The 24,152-nt window shown below is 36.1% G+C and overlaps 1 protein-coding gene across 3 annotated transcripts in view; it reads right to left on the bottom strand.

Moving 5' to 3' along the window:
• Positions 1-24,152, bottom strand: part of PTPN3 (protein tyrosine phosphatase non-receptor type 3) — a 300,638-nt gene that overhangs the window by 145,485 nt on the left and 131,001 nt on the right. For all 3 annotated transcript variants that reach the window (XM_007498053.3, XM_007498054.3, XM_007498052.3), the window contains exons 3-7: positions 22,879-22,986; positions 22,755-22,797; positions 20,406-20,484; positions 13,434-13,478; positions 7,705-7,757 (exon numbers count right to left, since the gene is read on the bottom strand). In XM_007498053.3, coding sequence (XP_007498115.1) covers positions 7,705-7,757; positions 13,434-13,478; positions 20,406-20,484; positions 22,755-22,797; positions 22,879-22,986 — 328 coding nt within the window. The remainder of the gene's footprint in view (positions 1-7,704; positions 7,758-13,433; positions 13,479-20,405; positions 20,485-22,754; positions 22,798-22,878; positions 22,987-24,152) is intronic.

Below are 24,152 nucleotides of genomic sequence, written 5' to 3'. Positions count from 1 at the left end.
TCCTTTCCAATTCTATTATTCTATGACTAGGATTTTAAGATTAAAGCAATCAGTAAGTATTTATTAAATGACTACTATAGTTCACAAAGAACTAAGTCAAATTTATAAGAAATTAAGTCATTCCCCAATTGTTAAATAGTCAAGAGATATGAACAGGCAGTTTTCAGATGAAGAAATCAAAACTTTCAATAATCATATGAGAAAATGTTCTAAATCTCTCCTGATAGAGAAATGCAAATCAAAACAACTCTGAGGCACCACCTCACACCTAGCAGACAGTAATACCACTATTGGGTTTTTATCCCAAAAAGATTTAAAAAAAAAACAACAAAATATTTGGTATGTACAAAAAAAATTTATAGCTGCGCTTTTTGTGGTGGCAAAAAAATTGGAAAATGAGGGGGTGTTCCACGATTGGGGAATGGCTGAACAAATTATGGTATATGATGGTGATGGGATATTATTGTGCTATAAGGAATGATGAACTACTTGATTTCTGTAAGAACTGGAAAGACCTCCATGAGCTGATGCAGAGTGAAATAAGCAGAACCAGGAGAACATTATACATAGTAACTCAAATATTGTGGGACAATCAAATGTGACTGACTTTGCTACTAACAGCAATGCAATGATTCAGGACAATTCTGAAAGATTTTTGAGAAAGAATGCTATGCACATCAAGAGAAAGATCTATACGAGTAGAAATCCAGAAGAAAACACGATTTAGTACTTGTTTATGTGGGCATATGATTTGGGGTTTCGGTTTTAAAAGAGTCCTCTATTATAAAAATGAATAATATGGAAAAAGGATTTGAATGATAATATATGCATAAGCAAGTGTAATTATATGTCAACATCAGGAGGGGGGATAGAAGAAGGGAAGGAGACAAGAATCATGTAACCATAGAAAAAATGTAAAAAATTCTTAATGACGACTGTATTTCCAGAACACAGATGGACAACTTGATGTAATGAAGATTGGCCTCCACATTGGGAAAACATGGATTCAAATTTCATCTCTGACACATACTGGCTGTATTACTAAGTCATTTAACATTTCGATGCCCCGGACAACCCTCTAAGACTCAGAATTTCAAAACAGATGCCAAAATGCAGGGGTCCCCCAACTTTTGACACAGGGGGCCAGTTCACTGTCCTTCAGACCACTGGAGGGTCGGACTATAAAAAAACTATGAAGAAATCTGTATCCCACTGCCTGGGATAGTAGAGGCTGCAGCGCTGGCTGGAATGGGCCTGACACACCTCGCAAAGGCCCGTCACTGCCACCACTATACTGGGCAGCAGTGTACACAGTGCGGAATCTGCTCCCCCAGATCGCCACTCCCCTTGCTGACGTCTTCCATTGTGCAGCCACATAATCCTTTGCAGGGTGCCTCGTTCTCGTTCAGTTACTCTCAGAACAAGGCACCATGCAAAGATGATGTCACCGGAAGTAGTGAGCGATGGTGCCGCCACATACAGCTCCTCTCACTGACCACCAATGAGAGAGGTGCCCCTTCCGGAAGTTCGGTGGGGGCCGGATAAATGGCCTCCGGGGGCCACACGTGGCCCACAGGCTGTAGTTTGGGGACCCCTACCAAAATGCATTGGCAGAGGGAATTTGCTTATTAGGAGTGGCCGATCCCAAAGAAAGCATAGGTTCATTTCGAGTTTCTAAAACTGTATCAGCTGTTGGTAGGAAGACAAATGAAACACAGAATGTTTCAAAAGTCTCATTTTAGATTAATAACTTAATCAGAGAGTGTTAACCTATTTGAAAAAACAAGAAAACAGTATAAAACAGTATATTGAGTGCTATACAGTTTATTCATTAAGACTCCAAAACTGGAATAATTGTGAACAAGGATTTCAAATTTTTTTAAAGCTATGGGACCTCTATATTTTAAAGATAATGAAACCTTGATCAGGTGGTTCTTTTTCATGCTGGCTATAAGGCAAAATATAATAATATATATATATATAATATAATAAGCAAAATTTATTCTTATCTGTAACTAACAAACTATGTTGGGAAGATAGAAGGGAGGCATAAAATTATTAACTATTAGCATAAGTAAATATCAGAGCATTAAAATTGGAGGTAGTGATCACCAGGAGTATTTATTTTTCTTTTGGATCTAAGTTAGCATTTTGTTTTGCAATTCTATAATCACTTATCATGTAATGGTTTTCATTTTTTCCTCCTAACTCAATGGAAGGAAGGAAAGGAGGGAGGGAGAGAGGAAGGAGAAGGAGGAAATGGACAGAGAAAGTGAAGGAAGGAGGAAGGAAGGGGAGGACGGAAAGAAGGAGGGGGAGAGAGGAGTTGGAAGGGAAGAATAGATGGAAGGAAGGGAAGAGAGGAGGGAGAAAGGTAGAAAAAAAAAGGAAGGTAATAAAGGTGGGAGGATTTATTAAGCATCTATTACTTTGCCAGGTATGATGCTAAGAGCTTTTATATCTCTTGATCTTCACAACAACCCTAGGACATAAATGCTATTATCTGTATTTTACAGTTGAGGAAACTGAGACAGACAGAGTTTATTAAGACTTGCCTGGTCACACACCTAAAAAGTATCTCATTCATATTTGAACGCAGGTCTTCCTAACTCCAGTCCTACACTCTAATCTACTTCACCTGCAGCTGTCTCCATGAGATCAGAGCCAATTTCTTACAGAAACTTTATACCTTCCTTGATGACTAGCACAGGGTTCAGTCCGGAGTGAAGTACTGAATAAATATCTGATGAATGGATGAGGATTTTAAAAATTTGTATCTCATTTCCACGTTCCTCCTTACTTATATCACAAAAGATTTAAAATTTCTGCCACACTTAGAATGTAAATGAAGCTATTTTTTTCATGGTAAAGTCCTGGTAAGCACCTGGGGATAAACACACTGCTACAGAGTAACATAAGGATGTAATATTAAGATAAAAATGAGGAACTGGACTGAGGACTCAAGCCAACTTAAAACTGGAAAAATTCCACAATTTCACAAAAAGGAAAATTCAAGCCCACTAGCATACTAGAACAAGTAACTTTAATCTCTGTTCTGGAGAATGGAGATTAGAAATACACGAGCAAGAGAAAATAAGGAAGGCTTCAGAGAGGAGGTAAGATTTAAGAAAGTCACTTGAAATATAACCAGGATTTAGAATAGAGTAAGAAGGAACTTGGCACTCCAGACCAGGAAAATCAAATAAGGAAAGAAGGGAAAGGGTTCTGGAATGGTGAGGGATAGGGAGGTAAGCCCGACTCAATGGAAGCAATTAGCTTCAGGGAAGAATGGGAACAACTACAATGACTTCCATCAGTACTACTACCACTCCTATCACTATTGCTATTACTACTACAACCACCACCATCATTATTACTACAACCACTCTTACTACCACCATCATCTCTACTACTTGTAGTATTTATATAGCACTTTAAGATTTTCAAAATCTCAAAATATTACCTCATTTTGTCCTTAGAGCAGACATTATTATCCCTTTTTTACAGATAAGGAAATTGAGGCAGGGAAAGGTTGCCCAGAGTTACAGAGCTAGAATGCATCTGAGGCTGGATTTGAACTAAGGTCTTCCAGCCTCCATATCCATCACTGTCCACGATGTTGCCGAATGGTAGGAAAGAAAAGAGACCAGAATGTGAAGACATAGAAGCTAATTCAAGAAGCTTAGACTTGATATATTATGTGATAAATTAATCTCTGACCTCATTTATCCTACTGATGCATTTTGCAACTCAATGGTGCCTTCCTATCCTCTATGATTCCTATCCACATCTTTCTTCCTAGAGGATTCATCCTCTAGGATGTACTGGAGGCCTTCTCCTCTGGTTCTTTGTCCATATCCTAAATTTTAAGGCAACCCTGAGGCAGTCCATCTGTTCCCCTACACTCTTATTATATATTACATTTACATATATTATATGTTTTTATTCCATATAATTATATGCAGTCATCTATTAACTACCCTGTCTCCTTTTGTGGTCATACACATCCCTAAGGATATCTGTTATGGCCGTTTTCAAATGCGAATCATCATCGGTTATGAGCTACAGCTTCCTACTTACAACAACCATGAATCATTCCATTTTCCTTTGAGTCAAGGGCAATTTGGGTTCTTCTGGGTTCGTGATGTTCCGTGATTCACAGGCATGTATAGCATCACCTGGAGGATATTGGTGTTAAAAACATGGGCTTTTGCAGCAGCAGTTTGGTGCCCTTTCAAGGACCGCATCATTTCGCACATACAACCTCCTCTAATCTCCACTTCTGAGTCGATGCTGGGCTCTACTCAATATCTATTTAAGACTCAAAGACCAAGTCAAAGCTGTCTGTCTGACTACATATTGCAATGCCTTTTCCCCCCCAACCCTTACTTTCCATTTTAGCATCAACACTAGGCATTATTTCCAAGGCAGAAGAGTGACAAGGGCTAGGCAATGGGGGTTAAGAGACTTGCCCAGGGCCACACAGCTAGGAAGTATCTGAGACACATTTGAACCCAGGACCTCCTGTCCCTAAGGCCCTGGTTTTCAATCTACTAAGCCACGAAGCTGCCCCCTGTAATATACGTTTAAAAAATATTTTCTTTATTATGCTTTAAAGCGAGCAAAAAAAAATCTATTTAGACCAATGCCATCTAAAGGGACTGCTCTAAATCCCTTTGGAATACATACAGATTTTATTGAGTCTTTGTCATGTCTTGGGGCTAGATGAAATCGGAGGCCACCTATAAGTGAGGCCTTCATAGGACCAGTAGTGAATCCTTCTATGCGGATATCTCTAGGACACTGGCAAATAGCAGAATAACATGACGGCTGTTATTACAGGAAGATTAGGCTGGAAGCAAAGACCTGGATATATTGGAGAAAAGTAAAGTTCCTGAACCAGAAAGACTAGAAATTGTTATAATAGTCCAGGTGTGAGGAGAGGATTACCTAGAAAAAAGTGGTAACAGCTGAAATAGAGAAGAAATGAATTCAAGAGATATTTTGAAAACTACAGAACTTTGTGAAATGCTGATTAGAAGAGATAAAAGAGAAGGAATCAAATTGAGACAGCATAATTAAGTGGAAAGAATGCTGGATTTAGAGTCAGAAGAACAAAGTATGAACCCCAGCTTTGCCATTCGCTCCCTACATAATCTTGGGAAAGTCCCTTCGGCTCTCCAGGGGATCGTTTGTTGATCTGTAAGATCAGGTTAGACCAGGTGACCTATGCAGGTGACTTCCAGATCGAAATCTACAATCCCACGAGCCCAAGGATCCAGAGAACAGTTCAAACAAAGGCTCAGTTTTAGAGACGATTGTTTTGGAAAGATTATAAATATCAAAGTGAGGATGTGTTAAGGGGAGGATGAAAGTTCATGACAGATGACTTTTCTTTGAAGCGTGAAAAGAACTTAAAAACCAAAAGCACAGGGCGTGGGGAAAGAGTTGAAATATTTAAGAAAGAAGGAAGCCAGAAAAGACTTCAATCTCTGAGCAGAGATTATTGAAGATTAGATGGGATAAAGAACTGATTGGCAACAAATGAAGACAGGCTGAGGCAGAGGACCTTGAATTTGAAACAGGTCAATTTTGTCTATCTCAAAGATTCTTGCTAAGCACTAATAAATTTTGAATTCCAAGTCGATTTTTGAATGTTCCCAGATTCCATCAAATTAAGATAAAACTTTCCCCATTTCATTTCATTTATTTATTCATTTATTTAATTAATAAAAATTTTCTTAAATTAAATTTTAAATAAATAAATTAAATAAAATTCTAAAAATTAATAAAAAATTTCTCCTAATATATTTGCTGATAAATTAAAAGGATAGACTTCTTTCTCCTTTTATTTGATTCAACCATCATTTATATATGAGGTACTTTAGTAAGAGCTGAAGAAAAAGCAAGGATAAGAATCTTTTCAAAAAGTATTCTCATTTTCAAGTCCATGTTCTAAAAGCATCGATGCCCCAACCTCTCAAAGGTGTTCATTACCTAATCTCTTCAGTTCTACTTAATGCCCCTAAGTGCCAACATTTTATTTTTTCTGACACTGGTCATTAAGCAGTTACAACAACTCTAAGCAGTTTTCCCTTATTTAACCTTACAAGATAGCTGGATAATTATCGCTTGTTTATATGGGTATATAATTTAGGGTTTTTGGTTTTGAAAGATTATTACAAAAATGAATAATATGGAAATAGGATTTGGGTGACAATATATGTATAACCCAGTGAAATTGCTTGTCAATTCTGGGAGGAGGGAGAGAAGAGGGGAAGAAGACAACAAGAATCATGTAACCATGGAAAAAAATTTTAAAATAATAAGGATGAAAAAAAGATTGCTGGATAAATAAATATTATTCAACAAGTTTTCCTTTCAGAAATTTCCATGCCTGACCCTTCAATGAATTTTTAAAAAAGGAAGCACTCTTTTGCCAAGTGGCAATTCCTATGACAATCACCATCCCTCTTTTTTTAATGTAATTTTATACATGGATATATACAGTAATAAAGAGAGTTTATTCTTAAAGCCCCAAGTCCAACAGTGGTTTGAACATTTGCATGCACGCAGAGGGAAAGAATCTCATTTATCATCATTATCCTTCATGGTAACATTTCCACTGTCATGAGTTTTCTCAATGCTAAAGTTTCATCCTTAAAATCCGCACACAATATTCTGAATAGTTATAAAATTTATCCAAAATTTACTCTATGATTTTTTTTCTATCACCCAGATCTAGGATTTCATCATTACAGGGAAATTCTATAAGCACTTAATTTCTCAGTTCCTCAAAAAATTCATAACTATGATTACTACCCATGACTGACTGCCATGACAGCGGTAAGAAATGGGGGATTCTTTAAAAGGTTTTTCCCAAAACGATAATCGAGACTGTTATTTACCTACTATCTATCTAATAGAGAGATAACGTCGGGACCTGTGATTTGTTTAGTGCAAGGAGCTCATGGAGAGGAAAACTCTCATTACCAATGAAAATCAGCATCTCCTCTACAATTCAGATGGTAAGTAATTTGAGCAGAGTGAAAGAGCCAGGATATGTCAGAAGCGGAAGCCAAGCCTAGGCTCTGCGGCAAGCTTAAGTCATTAGGAAATGTTGCTTTCTGGTAATGCCATTCAAACGTATTTTTTAAGTCACAAAATAAGCGGTGAAAAAGCTTCAGATTTTAGTAGATCCTTGAAAAATGATCCTCTGATCGAGTAGACTCAGACCTTGCCCCCCTAAATCTTGGTCACTCCTACCACATCGATTTTTGCAATACTTTTTTTTTAACTTTCCCTTTTTCCAGTTATTTTCAGTATTTGCCTAGCAAGAGAATCATAAATATATAAACAAAGATTTCATTTTTGAAAATCCAGGTTACTGAAACCTCACCTTAAAAATATTATTTACGTGATCAACATGAATGCACTTCCCAGTCAGAATTGCAGGCTTAGCCACCCTACGATTGGTTTCCCATTTGCCTACCAAAACAGAGCCCCATGTCAGGAGAGAGGTGGGAACAGCAAAAAGTAACTCCCGGACATTTCCACCTAGAAATCTTGCTGGCACCTCTAAGAAGTGGGACAGAACTAGATTTGCTGAGAAGTTAGCAGACAGATGCAGAAATGTTGTTAATGGGAGAAGCCCAACTCCTCGATGCCTTTTAATTATACTAAAATATTTGTTTTGCTACTTACATTGTACTGCATATGATGCGAGAACAACTGCAGAATTAAGAGGGCAGATTAACCTAGAAGGAAAGAAAAATAAATATAAAATTCAATAATTTATGGCATATAATGGAACAATCTATTCAAATATAAATAACGGTGGATGACCCTTTTTATTGATTTTTAAAAGAATTTCATGAATCATAATGAAGGCCATTTTTTTTTAACTTCACTGAAAGAAAATCATTCCTCTCAAATTAGGTAGGCCAGTTGCAAGGCTTATAGTTTTGGAGGTGCTGCTTTTTTTTTTTAACTTTAAAAGAGTTTTCATCCCAGCATCTAATATTAAGGACTTGATAAGCCTTGAGAAACACAGGTTTTGATATTAGTGTGAGGGGTCAGGCTAAGCTGCCTTCACATTATAAAAGCTAACACTCTTAGTTTTGGGCACTCATAGTAAATGCATGTAAGTAATGCAGCTGAAAGTACCAGGCCTAGAATAGAAAACACTCATCTTCCTGAGTTCAAATCTTGCCTCAGATACTTACTAGCTAGGTGACTCAGTTTGCCTCAGTTTCCTCATCTGTAAAATGAGTAACAGAAAGAAATGGCAAGCTAGTCCAGTATCTTTGCCAAGCAAACCTCAAAAAAGGGGTCACAAAGGATCAGACATGACTGACCAACAAAAAATGATATGTCAGGTTTGAAAAACAATGATGATAAGGACAATAGCTTAAGATATCCCTTTGGAATTCTCTAAGGTTTTTGAGTCTGGATTTATCATTTTATCTGAACAGGTAGCCTAGGGACTGAGAGGTGAAATATGTGACCTGACCAGGGCCCACAGATACTATGTCAGAAGCAAGACTTGAAACCAGGCTTGCCTGAGTCCAAGGCCAACCCTCAATCCAGTTACTATATATTTATAGTCCAAGTCACATTGTGACAAAAATGTAAAGACCCAGAAAATTCTTTAGGATAATAGCTGAAAAACCAAAACAACTCCTAAATGCTATTGGCTAGTACCAGTTTCCCTGAGAATAATTCATACATCTAGGAAGATAGAAAGTCATTGGGAAAAACCCAGTGGAATAGTTTATTAGCTATGGGAGGGGGGTAGGAGAAGAGGAGAGAGAGAACATGAATTATGGAATTATGGAAAAATATTATTAATTAAATAAATAGACTTAATTTTTTTTAATAAGTCACTGGGAAAGAAAATGATTGCACTAAGGAACTCTGGGAGGCACAATGCCTCACAACTCCCAAATCCATCATCTCTCACCCAAGTTTCTATCTGATTTGCCTAATTCTCTATTAGAAATTTTCACAGATAGTTCATCAGCAGATGAAATTTTAAAAACCCTATCTATATTAAGGCTCTATTTTCTCCTCTAAATAAGTTTTTAAAATTCTCTCTTAATCAATTTAAAAAATTGAAATTAATTTTTTAAATTGAAGTCTCTTCATGTTCTAAAATTAATGATCCTTTTATCCTTTCTATCAATGTCTCTCTGCCAAAACAGCACCTTCTCATTTTCTGATTTGTCATTTAGATCATCATTCTCTCACTTATCCAGGATCAAAACCACAGTTTTGACTTCCCTGATAGGACACAGATTAAAGTCTTCTGATTCCTCCAGGTAGCATTCTCCTGGCCTTAAAATTACTCTGTATTTTCTATATTTTGTCAGTTGGTTGACCAACAAGCATTTATTAGGTACCAATTGCATTCCAGGGATGCTGTGCTAAGCCTTGGGGATAAAAAGACAGTCTTCAATCTAACAGGAAAGGCAATATTTGAGCTGAGTCTTGAAGGAAGTCAAAGCATTACAAGGATGGAAGACAGGACAAAGGCATAACTAAGAGAGATGAAGTGTCTTACTCAAGGAATCACAAGAAGACCAATGGAACTGAATTGTAGGATTGAGAGAGGGAAATAAAGTATAAGAAGCCTGGAAATGTAGGAAAGGGCCAGGTTATGAAGAACTTTAAATGCCAGAGAGTTTATATATTTGATCTTGGAGGAAACAGGGGGTTAATGGAGAGCAGAGAGGGTTAGACCTACACTTCCAAAAAATCACCTTGACAGTTGAGTGGGCATGTAATGTAGTGGTGAGAGATTTGAGATTGGGATATTGGCTAGAAGATTAATAACACATATGAATAGTGAAGAAATATATGCAATAGTATATGGGAAAATTTGTGTGATTGGAGATAAAGGAACATAGAGGAGAAATTATTATCATTAAAGACAAGGTCATTTGCTTTAAGAGTGGGTTGGGGACCTCAATGGAAGCTTGATGTAAAGGTCTGAATGACAACTGTAGGAAGTTTGATAAGAATTAAAAAGGGAAGAATAAAGGATTTGCCACATAACAGTTGAAGACCCAGTTCATTTAGGAATTAGATATTCATCTTCCTGAGTTCAAATTTGACCTCTGTCACTTACTAGCTGGGTGACTTCGGGCAAATCACTTAAATTATTTGTCTCAGTTTCTTCACTTGTAAAATGAGATGGAGAAGGAAATGGCAAGCTATTTCAGTTTCTTTGCCCAGGGAATCACAAATGGGGTCATAAAGAATCAGACAAGATTGAAAAATAACTCAATAACAACAGGAAAGAGGAGGATAGAGGGATGACCCAAGGCTGATGGTTAGTATGGTACAAACAAAAAAGAAAAAAGAAAAGGACTTGAGAGTGGAGGACAATGCATAGTGGAAATGTTTAAGATTAAAGGGGGTTAATATTAAATTGAAGTTAGAGGAGTTACAGACTGCAAGAACAGAGAATGGAGAGACTGATTGATGGCTGAATTAAGGATGAAGAAGACATAGGAAGAATGAAGCAGATGGAGGAATAAAGGGCAGAAGTTACAATAAGGTTCAAGACACAAGCATTGCAGGTAGCTGAGATAAAAAGGAGATAGAGGTCACAAGAGTTGGGAAAGGTGTTGGAAGCGATATTAATGTGAATGTTAAAGTAACCAAAAACATGTCTGCCATCTTTCTTTTTTTCTACTGGCTCCTTCCCACATGATGGAAGGCTTCCATATCCTTGCTACTTACTGTCTCATTCCCCACTTAACACCCACATCATTCCATTAAAACAGTTCTTCCAAAGTTCATGCATGATATACTGACCAAGTTAATAAATATTTATTAAATGCCTTCTGTGTGCTAGGCATTGTGCTGAATGCTAGCTTTTCTGGGACCATCTTCTCTTTATAGAATCTGCCACCATCAACCATTTTTTCTCCTATTCAACACTACTGTTGATGGATCTGGGACTCTGGTTCATGCTCCTCCCAACTCCTTAAAGAGAATGTTCTTCAAGGGATCATCTTCAGACCTCTTCTCTTTTCACATTCTCTTGCTTGGCAATCTCCATGCTCCCAAAACTTTAACCACCGTCTCTAAAAATAGATAACTCTTAAATCTGTCCCAATAATCCTGACCTCTCTTTAGACTTCTACAACTCTATTTCCAGCTAATTATGAGGCATTTCACTTCCACCCAGATGTCCTACTACCGAACAAACTCAGCTTGTCCAAAATTGTGTTTATGATCTCCACCAGATGATCAGATCTGCTCATATTAATTCTTCTGTTCAAAAATCTCTAGAGGCTCCCTATATATTCTAGGTAAAATTCAAATTACTTTCCCTGACACTCAAAACCCTCCCCAATCTGGTGCCACTTGATTTTTTCATTCTCAGCTCATATTACTCCCCCACTCTGATGAAGTCAAGCTGGACCATTCTTTGAACTTCATGCTCTAAAACAAAATCTCTAAATTTGACCTGTGATCAGCTGGTTCCATGCCCTTGTGTTGTTCACCACACCTGAAAGGGCTTCCCATCCCCTATTCTTCAACGGCAAAAACAAGGAAGGTAAAGATGGGAGAAGATGTTAAGAAGTTTCTACATAGAGAGCTTCTGAGAGATAACTTTGATTTTCCGAGTAGATATTTAATTACTGCCTATCCTTTAAAGCCCAATTCAAATTTTCCTTCTCTCCATGAAGCTTTCCCTGATCCATTTCCCACAAGCTGTATTAAGATTTCCTTCCAAAACCTCACATGGAATTTGGTTATGCAACTCTCTAGCCCATTGTATATTATTATCTGGATTTGTATCTTAAGCCTTCTATGAGGTTCTATGAGCAAAGGAGCAATGTTATATCTAAATTCTTGACCTCACCTATCACCTAGCAGTCCAACAGTGTACACACAGAAAGGGCTTGACAAATGTTTGTCAAATGAATGTCACCAGGGTCAATTCCAAATCTTCCCTCACAGTCCATATCACAGTCGTTTCCATGTCCTATTCATTTTATCTCTATAATTATCTTTATGTGTTTCTCTCCATGTCTACTATTTAAAACCCTAGCTCATACCTTTACCACCTCTTATGTGTATTATGGAAATAGCTTTATATATGGCTAAAATAAGTTTGCTAATGCAGAGATCTGACCCTAGTACTCTCTTGCTCAAAAAACACTTAATGGCTCCCTATTACCTTCAAGATAAAATACAACTTTCCTAAACTTAAATATCAGACCTTTCTCAACCTGGTTCCCACATCCTTTTCCATCTTCTCTATCCCAGAATAATTAGCATGATGAGGATAAGAAATGTTCATTTTGTGTTGTGTTTGCATCTCGGCACTTATCAGGCTGCCCAGCACATAGCAAGTCCTTAGTTCTTACTGATTCATTGACCTTTTACATAGAAGCATTTCCAGTGCTCAACTTTGCACATAGTAGGACTTTAATGGATGTTTATTGAACTGAATTACAGCATTTCCTATTTCCTCTCACATTTTCTATCTGTTTTCTCTTCCCAGAAAGCCTTTTTCCAAACATAAAACATCTTCAGTGAAGGAAACCTATAAGGCAAATAATGTTCAATTATGAGGCACTGACAGCCAGAAATCAGACAAGAAAATACTGAAGAGCCTCTCATATAACTCTAGTCCTGCTGTTATTTCCCCAAAAAAGAAAAAGAAGTCAAACATCAGCCTAAGGGATGAAGGAGTAACTCAAAGGAACAATTAAGATGTCTACTCTTCTCGTCTGCCTTCACTCCACCACACCTACTTTCTCAGTGTTTTCTTCTTGGGTTTCTACTTTTCCCTTTTCCCAAAAAGCATTCCCCAAAGGTATTCTGGATCTCTCACTCCTTCCAAGAGTTTCTTAAATTTTTACCTGAAATGTGAGAATTTGACCGACTGTAATAACCCAGTTACTTTCACAGTGATTAGAGCACCAGGTCTGGAGCCAGGACAATTCATTTTCCTGAGTTCAAATCTGGCCTCAGACATTTATCAGCTATGTGACCCTGGGCAAATCTCTTCATCCTTTTCCCCTCAATTTCCTCATCTATCAAATGAACTGGAAAAGGAAATGGCCAACCGCTCCAGTATCTTTGTCAAGAAAATCCCAAATGGGTTCACAAAGAGTCAGACAAGACTGAAAAACAACTGAACTACAGCAAAAACAGGGCCTTAGAAATCTAAGCAGAACACAGAGGTTTAGAATTACCAGAGTTGAAACCTTTAAAAAGAGGCATGACTATAAGGAATAACACTTGAAATATAAGATGAACTCCAAGAAACGACCAAAAAGCAGAGTATGTAGTTTTAAGAATATTTCTTTGAATGAAGATTCTGCATTAAATGAAACTGCTGTTAAAAAACATTCTTTTCAAAATATACTGATTTAGGGAGAGGGGGAAAATGAGAAAATTTTCATTACCTTCCTTCGAGAATATCCATCTTCAGCTGCAAGAAGTATAAGTGCCTATGAAACAAATGTAAAAGTATTATTTAAATTTAAATAAGTGATAGTGACTTGATAAGTACAAAATCTACCCATTAAAAATTATAATTGCAGAAATATTTTTCTATCAATATGAAACTATTCTTGCCTATATTTGTGATTTTTTCACAGCTATACACCACCAACACTCTGACCATAAAGCCACCCTAGTTTTTAGAATACTCTTTCCTCCTGGTTTTCCATTTTCCTCTTCACTCTTCTTATTTTTCATCATACTCTTTCTGTTCTTTAGGTTTTCTAAGAATGGAATGACTGTTGGATGGTCAACAGTTGGTTGCTGACCTTGTCAATAATGTTCGCCACTACCTTTCCCATGTGAACATTCCCTTTCTTTCTCTTTCCACTTGTTTTTCTTTATCTCTCTCTTTTTTAATAATAGAAGCACCATTTATGGCATGACAGAGTAGTAACTGATAAACTTGAGTGGTCATTTAATCCAACCATACATATATCTGAAAAAAATACTGAAAATACATTTAAGAAATGGTGACCCAATTTTTGTCTGAAGATTTCCAGTGAGGAAGAATGTATTGTATCCTGCTACCCCATTCTACTTCTGCATGGCTCTATCCATGTTTAGGAAGTTTTTCCCCCACCCCTTACTTTAAAGCTAAATTCCCTTCTTAAAGCTTTTACCTAATTAGATTATTGTTTTGTCCTTTGGGGCAAAGCACAAGTTAATCTTTTTTCCATGTGCTAACTTTTGAGACACTTAAAGACAGCTCTTATGACCCAGCCACTAAGCCTTCTCAAAACTTACTATTCCCAGTTTTTTCAAACTGATCTTTATACATCATGAACTCAAGCTCCTTTTTGCTTATTGCTCTCCTCTGGACAATCTCCAGCTTATCAATCTGTTCTACAATATCAGGTCCAAAATGGAATACAATATTTTAGATGTGGTCTGACCAGGGCAGAGTGCAGAAGAATTATCACCTCCTTATTCCCGGAAACTATGCTACTGCTAATTGCCAACTCAGATCACATTAGCTTTTTTTGGCTGCCATTTATAACTCTGTTGATTCCCACTGAACTTCAAGTTCTTTAAAACCCCTTAGATCTTTTTTGGATAAAGTACTGACTAGCCACATCTCCCCCATCTTGTTCTTATGAAGCTGATTTTTTGGAACCAAGAAAAAAAAAAAGACTCCCTTACTTCCCATCAGTATTCATCTTACTCAATTTGGTCCAATGTTCTAGGGTGTCAAGATCTATCGGAATCCTCATTCTGTCAATCACTATGCTCTCTTGCCCTCTCATCTTTGTGTCATCTGAAAATTTGATAAGCATGTCATCTATGAAGTCTGCTGTGTACCCAATTATTCAATTTAAGCCTTTTAACCAAATTTCTAATAGAATCCTCTGAGGGCATGTTTGCTTTTTCCATCATTCTAATTCAAAATCAATATGTATTTTGATGAGTTAACTCTTTGATAGTTAACCACATGATGAAAACTATGTTTAACTCCACTTAATTTTAACAGAACAGAGGCTCAAGCATGGCACTTACATTAAAGGCACTTTGCTCCCTCTCTCAGGCAGTCAAAAAGAAGTCATTTTCATGACAAAAAGGAGGATTTCTCCTCAGAATGATACCTGGGCACAGTATATGCCTACTAAAAATGTTGACAATTTAAATGACCTTTAGAAAGTATTTCTAATTCCTAGCTGAGTGATTCTGGGCAGTTCACTGAACCTTTCACTCTGCCTTGGAACCAATACGCATTATTAATCCTAAGAAAGAAGGTAAGGGGTTTAAAAACAAAAAAGCAAGAAAATATTAGCTTTTTTTGGCTGCCATTTATAACTGTTGATTCCCACTAAACTTCAAGTTCTTTAAAACCCCTTAGATCTTTTTTGGATGAACTACTGACTAACCACATCTCCCCCATCTCATTCTTATGAAGCTGACTGTTTTGAACCCAAGCAAAAGGACTACCTTACTTCCCGTCCGTATTCATCTTATTCATGATGGCCCAATGGCATCCTGGATAATCTTAGAGTCTAGATAACCTGCACTCAAGTCTTGCCTCAGATATATGCCAGCTAAATGGCCCAGGGCAAAACATGAAAGCTCTTGATGTTCTTGGGCACTTCTCTAAGACTATAAATGACAAATAAATTGGTCATCTGAGATTTTCATTGTTAGAGGAAGGTAACAAACTAAGAAGTTCCTTTCGTCTCAACAATGACAAATATTTAATTTCCTGATTTGTCCCCTGAATGAATGAGTCATTATTTTAATTAATAAGTCAAATTAAAAAGAATTAATAAGTCAAAGTGACTAGTCTGTGAAGGCAAACTCAATTTAGCCCAGGTATTGGTTCATATATATCTAGCTATAGTTTTCTGTGTGTTACTGGCAGCATACACAAGATTTATCGCTGGGTACTCAATACAGCAAGATAAAACATGGATATCTATGCAGTGTGTCTAAAGGAAGACATCTGATAACATTGATGTATCTTAGCTAATTGATTTCACAATAGGTTTTCTCTCTCTGGACTAGAAAACAAATTCTCCCTTCCAATAAAGGCACACTAAATAATGGATCAGGATGAATTGCGCATTGACTCATCTACATTAGTCAACTAATTGCCTTGGATATTAGGCACAAAGTTTAAAAAATAAAAACATTAGTGAATACTGGAACAGATGTATGATCACGTGATCAAAGATTTGGTTGGATTTGCTTAGAAAGCTTAGAAGTCCTCCAGTCCAACCCCCATTTGATGGATGGGGGAATAAAAGTTCAGGGCCATTCAAAGCTAGAAAGTGCTGGAGGCAGGATATAAACCAAGTTCTTCCTGATTCTAAGAGACCGGATATCAAATCTGCCATCTTTATTCCTTATTCTATAGATAGAATTTTATAATTATCTATAAGCAAGTCAGCTGCCAAATATGATCCTGACATAAAAGTCATAGAAAGGGATTTTTTTTTAAAAAGGGGATATTCCTACTGTTCAACATCCCCATGAAGATGATGGAAGGGATTTACTTTAGGATGGTGGCACACATGATAGCTGGTTCTATCACTCTCTTTTGTACAATCCAGATTCAAAATGAATAGTTAGCTACAGCATCTGGCCAATATGGCAAAAGACACACTTGCTAAAACTGAATATGGATGAGAGAAATGGTGGCAGAAGGGGAAAAGAAGAATTTTGGCAATTTTTTAAAGAAGCAAACTTCTCTTTAACATGTAAATGTGCACAAATATCAGGTTGTCCAAGTTCAGCTGTGCCCATTTTAACACTTAAGTTATGAGATAATTTCACTATTTTTATTAGCTATATTAATTATTTATATATTTATATTCAATAAATTCAATATTTGATAGTCTATTATTTATATTTATATTCAATATTCAATTCAATGATATATTCAGTAAAAAGCACAGGCAAGTCACTTACCCCTACCTACCTAACGCTTACCACTCTTCTACCTTGGAACCCATACTTATTATTGATTCTAAGACAAAGAGTAAGAGTTAAAATAAAATTTTTAAAAATAAAAAACACTAAGGTATCAAAGTTCATCCATAACTTTATAGAATTCAATTATGTTACTTTCTGGTCATCATTGCCATTATCTATCCAGAAAATACCAAAGAAAAAACATTTTTTAAAAAGTCATGTGGGAAACATATGACTGTTAAATTATGCCTATCTGGAATTTAGATCTGCATTCTTTTAACATAGGAGCACGTGGTCATTATTATCTGGATTGCTAAGTGATGGCCTTCATTTAGGCCTTTCTGTGGGGTTTATGTGTTTACCCAAAGTAATAACCAAATATAGTTAGTCATATTCGATTTTCTTCAAGGTTGGAAGTAGAAAGGAAGTGGTTACTGAAAATCAAATAGTAATTTTAGAATGGCAAAAGTGACTTGTTGGCAAATCAAACTAATTAACATAATCTGATGAATTACCACATGGGAATACAAATCAGAAAACTGAAAAAAAAACTAGCATGTGTCAAATCATACCCTGTCATTGACACCCCCCAAGAAATGGCAACCAAGTATGACTAGACTCTGTAAATGACAGGAGTCCAAAGGGGCAGGGAAATTCAAAGGATGATGATACAGAGATAGAATCAAATGGACAGAGTGTCTTTTAAAAGAATTATAACTTATATTTATAATACACTTAGAGGCAGTGTACTGGAAGAAACACTAGACTCTGGGTTCAAATCCCCTATTTACTACTTGCTACATAAGTAGCCACGGACAAAGCATTTAAGCTTATGGACCTCAGTTTCCTCATCTATATAGGAAGAGAATTAACCTGTGAGGATCCTTTTCAGCTCCAAAACTATAATCCTATGATAGTGTTTTTCGATTTACAAAATATTTACATTATCTCATTTGATCCTTGCAACAACTCTATGAGATTAGGTGCAATGATTATCTCCATTTTACAAATGAGGAAACTGAGGCAGACAGTGGTGAAAGGACTTGCCTCTGGTCCCACAACGAGTAAGTGGTGTAGCCTAGATTTGAACTCACATCTTCTTGACTCCAAGCCAAGTGTTCTATCCATTATGACAGCTAGCTAGCATCTAACTTGAGATTTAGGGTTCAGTACAGAATCTTGGAGGAGGCCCTTAGAACATTTTATTTTTTAAATGAAGCACAGAACACTAGCTCTTTTTAAGGTGCTCTATCCAAACCGTATGTTTCAAAATTGTAATTCATGTCTCTGTCTGACTCCTTTTTTTTTCTATTTTCTTTTTTTAAAAAAGAAAGAAAAGAACCAGCTTCTTCAGTTAGGTTTGTCCCCAAACTTCCTTAACCATGGATTCCAACAGAACCAATTTCTCAAAAATTTTCATCCAATGGGCCAAGAATATTACACTGAAACCATCAAGATAACATGGAACCAGTAATAGACATCAAGATTTGCATTGAAAATTCAGCTGCACCCAATATGAAATCCGTTCAACTTGGCTTGGCAGCAATTGATGTGGAAAGAGATCTGGGGAATTTGGTTGACCAGAAGTGTAACATATGTACCAGCTGTATAATGCGGTTACTTAAAATGCTAATGCAATCTTAGCCTGCATGAATAATGTGCAGATGACAGGAATGGCCCCACAGTGCCCTGGTCTGGTCAGACCACAATGCAAGTGCTACGGACAGTTCTAAGCAGCATATTCTAAGAAGGACAGTGAAAAACTGAAATGTGTTCCAAAGGGGCCAATTAGGATGGTAAGAGGTCTGGAAACTCCTGCCTAATAGGACATGATTGAAGTAAATAGATATGTTTGGCTTGGAGAAACCAAAGAGGAGAGACAACAGATGATATTTGAAGGCTTGTAACAAAGAGGGAATAAACTTATTCTGTGCTGTTCTAGGGTCAAAGCCAATGAACTGAAATTACCAAGAAGTTTAATGCAATGAATTTTCTAATAAACAGAACTCCCCCAAAGTAGAACAGGTTATTTCAAGTATTAGTTACTTGAGGCTCAGTTTCCTCTTTTGTAAATTTGAGAAGGATGATTCCTAATATCCTTTTAGCTCAAAACACTATATAATCTAGGAGGAATTTAAAGATGCAATACTATCTGACAAGGAAAATGTAGAAAGGATTCCTCATTCCACGGGAGATTGAAGTAAGTGATTTCCAAAGACCCTAAAATTCTACCAGCCTATGACCTAAGTCCATTATGTACCTCCTTGCCCATGCCACCCCACTGCTTTCAGCTGATTACCAAAACCATTTGTTACAGAACTATCAGGAACAAGCCCCATCTCTCTGTTGATAGGAGTCACTCAAATTTGCATTCATCTTCTCAACTTTAACCTGAACACAAGCTAACAAACTATAAGACCTCCTGACATGCGGAGGTAAGAACAAAATCAGTGAAATAACAGAGTACAAATCTGTAAATCTAATTGCCATGCTGAATAGTTCTGCATGCACAGACAGAAAAATGGTTCCCAATCAGCCTCTTCCATATTGTTTTGTAATGAGTCTTGGTGAAATATTTGGCTATCTTGAATTTAAAGAGTTACAAAGCCAATTTGGGGGGGTGTCCTTTTTTTTTTTATCAAAGTTATTGGAAATGACCTATAGTTTTTTCAATGTATGTGTGATAACCAAGGAATTTGCCAGTTCACCACAAGGCAAGTGTCATTTTCTGTATGGAAAATCAATGGGTTGATGTCAAAATTAGACTATTTATAGATAGGGTGAAGGAGGGAGGAGTTGCAGTTAAATGGCTAATAGACATTAACAATTAATTCTTATCTTTCAAGTACAATCTCTACCCCAACTCAAACAACCCTCCATCAGGAAAATCCAACTGAATTCTTAAATAAGCTGCCAAAAACAAAATAAGAAATCAAAGAGACCTAACTACTTGGAGATTGGAGAAAAGAGAAAGTCAGCCACCTCCTCTTTTCTGCATGCAGAGGAACAAGAGAAGCTAATCATTGACTCAACTGCACTTCTAGCATTAATAAATTATAAATTTGGTCTGGAGCAAAGTATCCATTATAATAAAAATATTACTAAAATGAAACAATCTGTATATGACCCATGAGATTCATTATATTGGAATATGATAAAGATATAATAGTAGAGAAGGCAGAAATTTACCTTCATACATTCAAATTTTGGTAACTTTTAGATTAATTTGCATTCTACAAGCACATACTTGAGGGAGCTAAAGATTTAAAACTAACCACTTATAAGTCACAAAGTGATCACTCCATATAGAAGTATGAAAGTCAACAATTTTACATGATTAAAAATGTTTACCTGATATATTCCTTTGGATTGAATGATAGCACTTACATTTTGTTTTAAAGTACTAAAAAAAGCACTTAGTATATTACTAATTTTTACAGATCACACAGAAAAATATAAAAATACATTACCTTGTTTGTTCTTGCTGCAATGTGTTGGGATCAGGTATAAAAAATCTTACTCGAAAATTCAAGGTACATGGGAAAGGTCCTACAATATTTTCCAAAAAGAAATTATATTTTTCCTTTTTTTAAAAATGCATGCAAAGTTGTGATTCTTCCATAAGCAATACGAACATTTGTTATAGTACAATTGTTTGGTTCCTTCCACACTCACAGATAAGTTTGTTTCAAATGCTAAGCATATACACTAAATGCAATTGTTGAAAGCCTGTGGCAACAGTATATAGAATGGTAAAGTGTTTCTATAACAGTATTCATCAATTCCCATTTAAATAAATCATATGGATCTGTGTTCAAACAGCACTCTCTATTCTCTGCATCATTCAAAAACGAAAATCCTAAAGATAGTCTTAGCATGCAAAATTCTCAATAGCATTTCACCCTTTTCAAAGCACGTTCATTTACCTAAGTGCGTGATCTTATTCAATACTCACAAAACCTCCAAAACACACAAGCCAAGAATCATTATCCTCATTTTAAAGATGAGGAAATGGACTCAGAGAGGGTGATATGATGTGTCCAAGGCCACAGGGTTATCATACGTAGCAAGACCATCATAAAAACCCACGTCCTCTGATCTTGGGACCATGGCTCCTTCCACAATGTCATGTGAAAAGGATTCATAAATATATGTACATATGTGTGTAGATACCCATACATACATTTGTTTATGTATCTTTATATATACAAACAACACACACCAACTTTTCCAACATTGTCTTATCTTCAAGGGAAAAATGACTTCCTTAAATCTGCTATTGACATTAATAATTCAATAATTATTTCCATTTTAAACTCAATAATAATAATTTAATTCAATAACTAATTCAACTGGACAATCTTACCACTGACCCAAAAATTCTCTGAATTTTTGAAATTTTGTCTGAATGGACAAAACAAATTAATGAATAATTCAGAAAAATGTTTTACAGGATTGACTGAGTAGAATCTCTATCAGATTGCTTATCATCCTGGGAAGCAGGGGGAAGGAGAGAAAGGGAGAGAATTTGAAACTCAAAATTTTTTAAAAGCCTACCGTTAAAAAATTGTTGTGACATATAATTGGGGGAAATGAAATGTTATTTTTAAAAATGAATTAATCAATGTTTTCTTTTGCTGTATATAGTGGCAGAAGAAAATGAGTTTGTTCTACTAACATCCTGTAACATTTTCCATGACTCTACAACCTTTCTCATCAACAGGTATTTATCAAGCTTTCTCTATGTGCCTAGTATTCTCCCATCAGCTCTCATTTGCAGTCACTGATCAGTATACTAATTTTCATTTCCTATTCTCCCCCCTCCCCACTCACCCACAAACTACGGATTCCTGACTTCTCTCACCTATTATTCTAATCTTTTCAGTCTTGGTATTTCAGAGGTCATTCCTTAAATCTAATTTCAGTCTTGGTATTTCTGAGGCACACCCCTAAATTTTAATCTTTTCATATATGCATGTGTTAATTACAGGAATTTCTGTGCATCTATCTTCACATATATGGAGATGAACTATTTACACACACGCTCCATGTATATACACACATACATGTATATATATATACATTTATGAGTATATATCTATACATATATATTTATATATATACATATACCTTCATAGGGGGATCCTGTTGGAAGAGGAAAAATAGTCAGAATGATGAGGATAATAGCTTGCACGTACATAGGACTTTCAGATTTGCAAAGCACTTTATATATATATAAAATTAACTGTTTTCAAAACAACCCTTTAAGGGAGATGCTATTATTATTCCCATTTTATAGAGGAACAAACTGAGATTGGGATTCCAGGCTCACACAGCTTTTAAGTGCCTGAGGCAGGATTCAAACTCAGGTCTTCCTAAATCCAAGTCCAGCACTCTATTTGATTTGCCCAAAAAGATACTCAGAGGTATTCATGTAATCACGTTTTGGAACCAGGGTTTTTGTATCTGAGTAGAAGAGAGCTCACCAAGATACACCTCTGTTGGCAAAAAGGTGTAAAAGAGTCTGAGTGTATGGAGTGTGGGGAAGGGGAAAAGGAAGCATTGGACTAGGAAGGATTAATTAGTTGGAAGCCTGGTTTCCTTGAGTTTAGCTGGTTATATTATTTTTTTTCTCCATTTTCTTTCTCCCATTTATTTGCTAATCTTGCTCTCCTCCATGCAAATTTCCTTCTGGGACATCAGCTCAATGACTACCTCAGATCAGTAAGAATGCAAATATCATATCCAAAACAGTGAGCCTATAAAAAAATACAGCAGAGCAATACTAATACTATCAGATTAATAAAAGCTATACGAACCTTTGAGTTGTTTTCGGATTGGTTTGCTGGATTCAAGCCATCTCTGTTGAATGAAGAAATTGAAATTTTATTTTTAAATCCTAATTTTAAAAAATCAAGGTTGTTTCAAACAGACTGTACTTACAGGAGAATCCATTGCATCTTCACCATGTTGCAAACCAAAATATTCTTTTTCTGTTATACCCAAGTGATTAAAAGCCATATCCAAGAGAACTTGACCAGTATCTTGTTTCTAGTGGAAAAAAGAGATTTTCTAAGTGAATTTTGGAAACTTCAAGATTTTATATTTTGTAAACATAATCAAATTTTTTATGACAATTTAGGATGATGAACATATTTTTAAAAATTCATGTTTTTCAATGCATTGATTGGCTTTGCTAGACTATCCCTCCCCCCAATTTCCATTTTCTAGTCTTTGTTATGGGGAATAATTCTCTGGGAGAGAAAAGACATGCACTAGGAAATGTGGATGATATAAAAAAGTCAATAATGTTTGTTTTAAATAATTAATTTGGGATGTAGTGAAAAAAGAATTCTGGACTATTAGAAGATATTTGCATAACTCACCGTTCTACCACCCATTTGTATAACCTTGGGTAACACATCTTCCTGAGCTTAAATTTCCTCCCTTTGAAATTGGATTAACAGTACTATTATTACCTATCTCTGAGGACGGTAGTGGAATTAAAATATATATATATATACACATACATACTTATATATTTGTACTTCATGGTTATAAAACACATTCTACATATTTAATTATTAGTATATGCTATATTATTATATATCATTTTATAATATAATTATATATCTATTTTGTACTTCATACTTACAAAGCACTTTATATTTTTTTCTATAAATACATGTACATCAAAAAAGTGTTCTGTAATCATGTAGTGCAAAATACACAAAACCACTGCTATTTAAATGATTAATTCACTGCATACATAGCAACTCAGCAGAGTACCCAGTTTTTGCTGTTTGTCGTTTTTCAGGCATGTCTGACTCTTCATGACATCCTTGGGGGCTTTCATGGCAAAGAGACTGGTGTGATTTGTCATTTCCTTCATCAACTTATTTTACAAATGAGGAAACTGAGGCAAACAGGATTAAGTGATTTACCCAGGTCACACAGCTAGCAAGTAACTCAAAGATGAATCTTCCTGACTCCATGTCCAGCACTCTTATCTACTGCACTGCCGAGCTACTCCATAGTGCCCAATACTTGGATAATACTTAAATTTTAAGAAGTCATGAAAGTTTAGAGCCAGAAGGCAATTTGGAGATCATTTCTCCAACCTTCTCCCTTTCATGATAAGGTAAAAAGTCAGAAAGATGACATAGCAAGTTAGTTACCAAAAGAAATCCAAGTCAATTTCCTAGAAAGTTCAATGC

This window comes from Monodelphis domestica, chromosome 7 (genome assembly GCF_027887165.1).
Source record: "Monodelphis domestica isolate mMonDom1 chromosome 7, mMonDom1.pri, whole genome shotgun sequence".
Classification (NCBI taxonomy): Eukaryota; Metazoa; Chordata; class Mammalia; order Didelphimorphia; family Didelphidae; genus Monodelphis; species Monodelphis domestica.
This window is presented reverse-complemented; position numbering and strand designations above follow the sequence as displayed.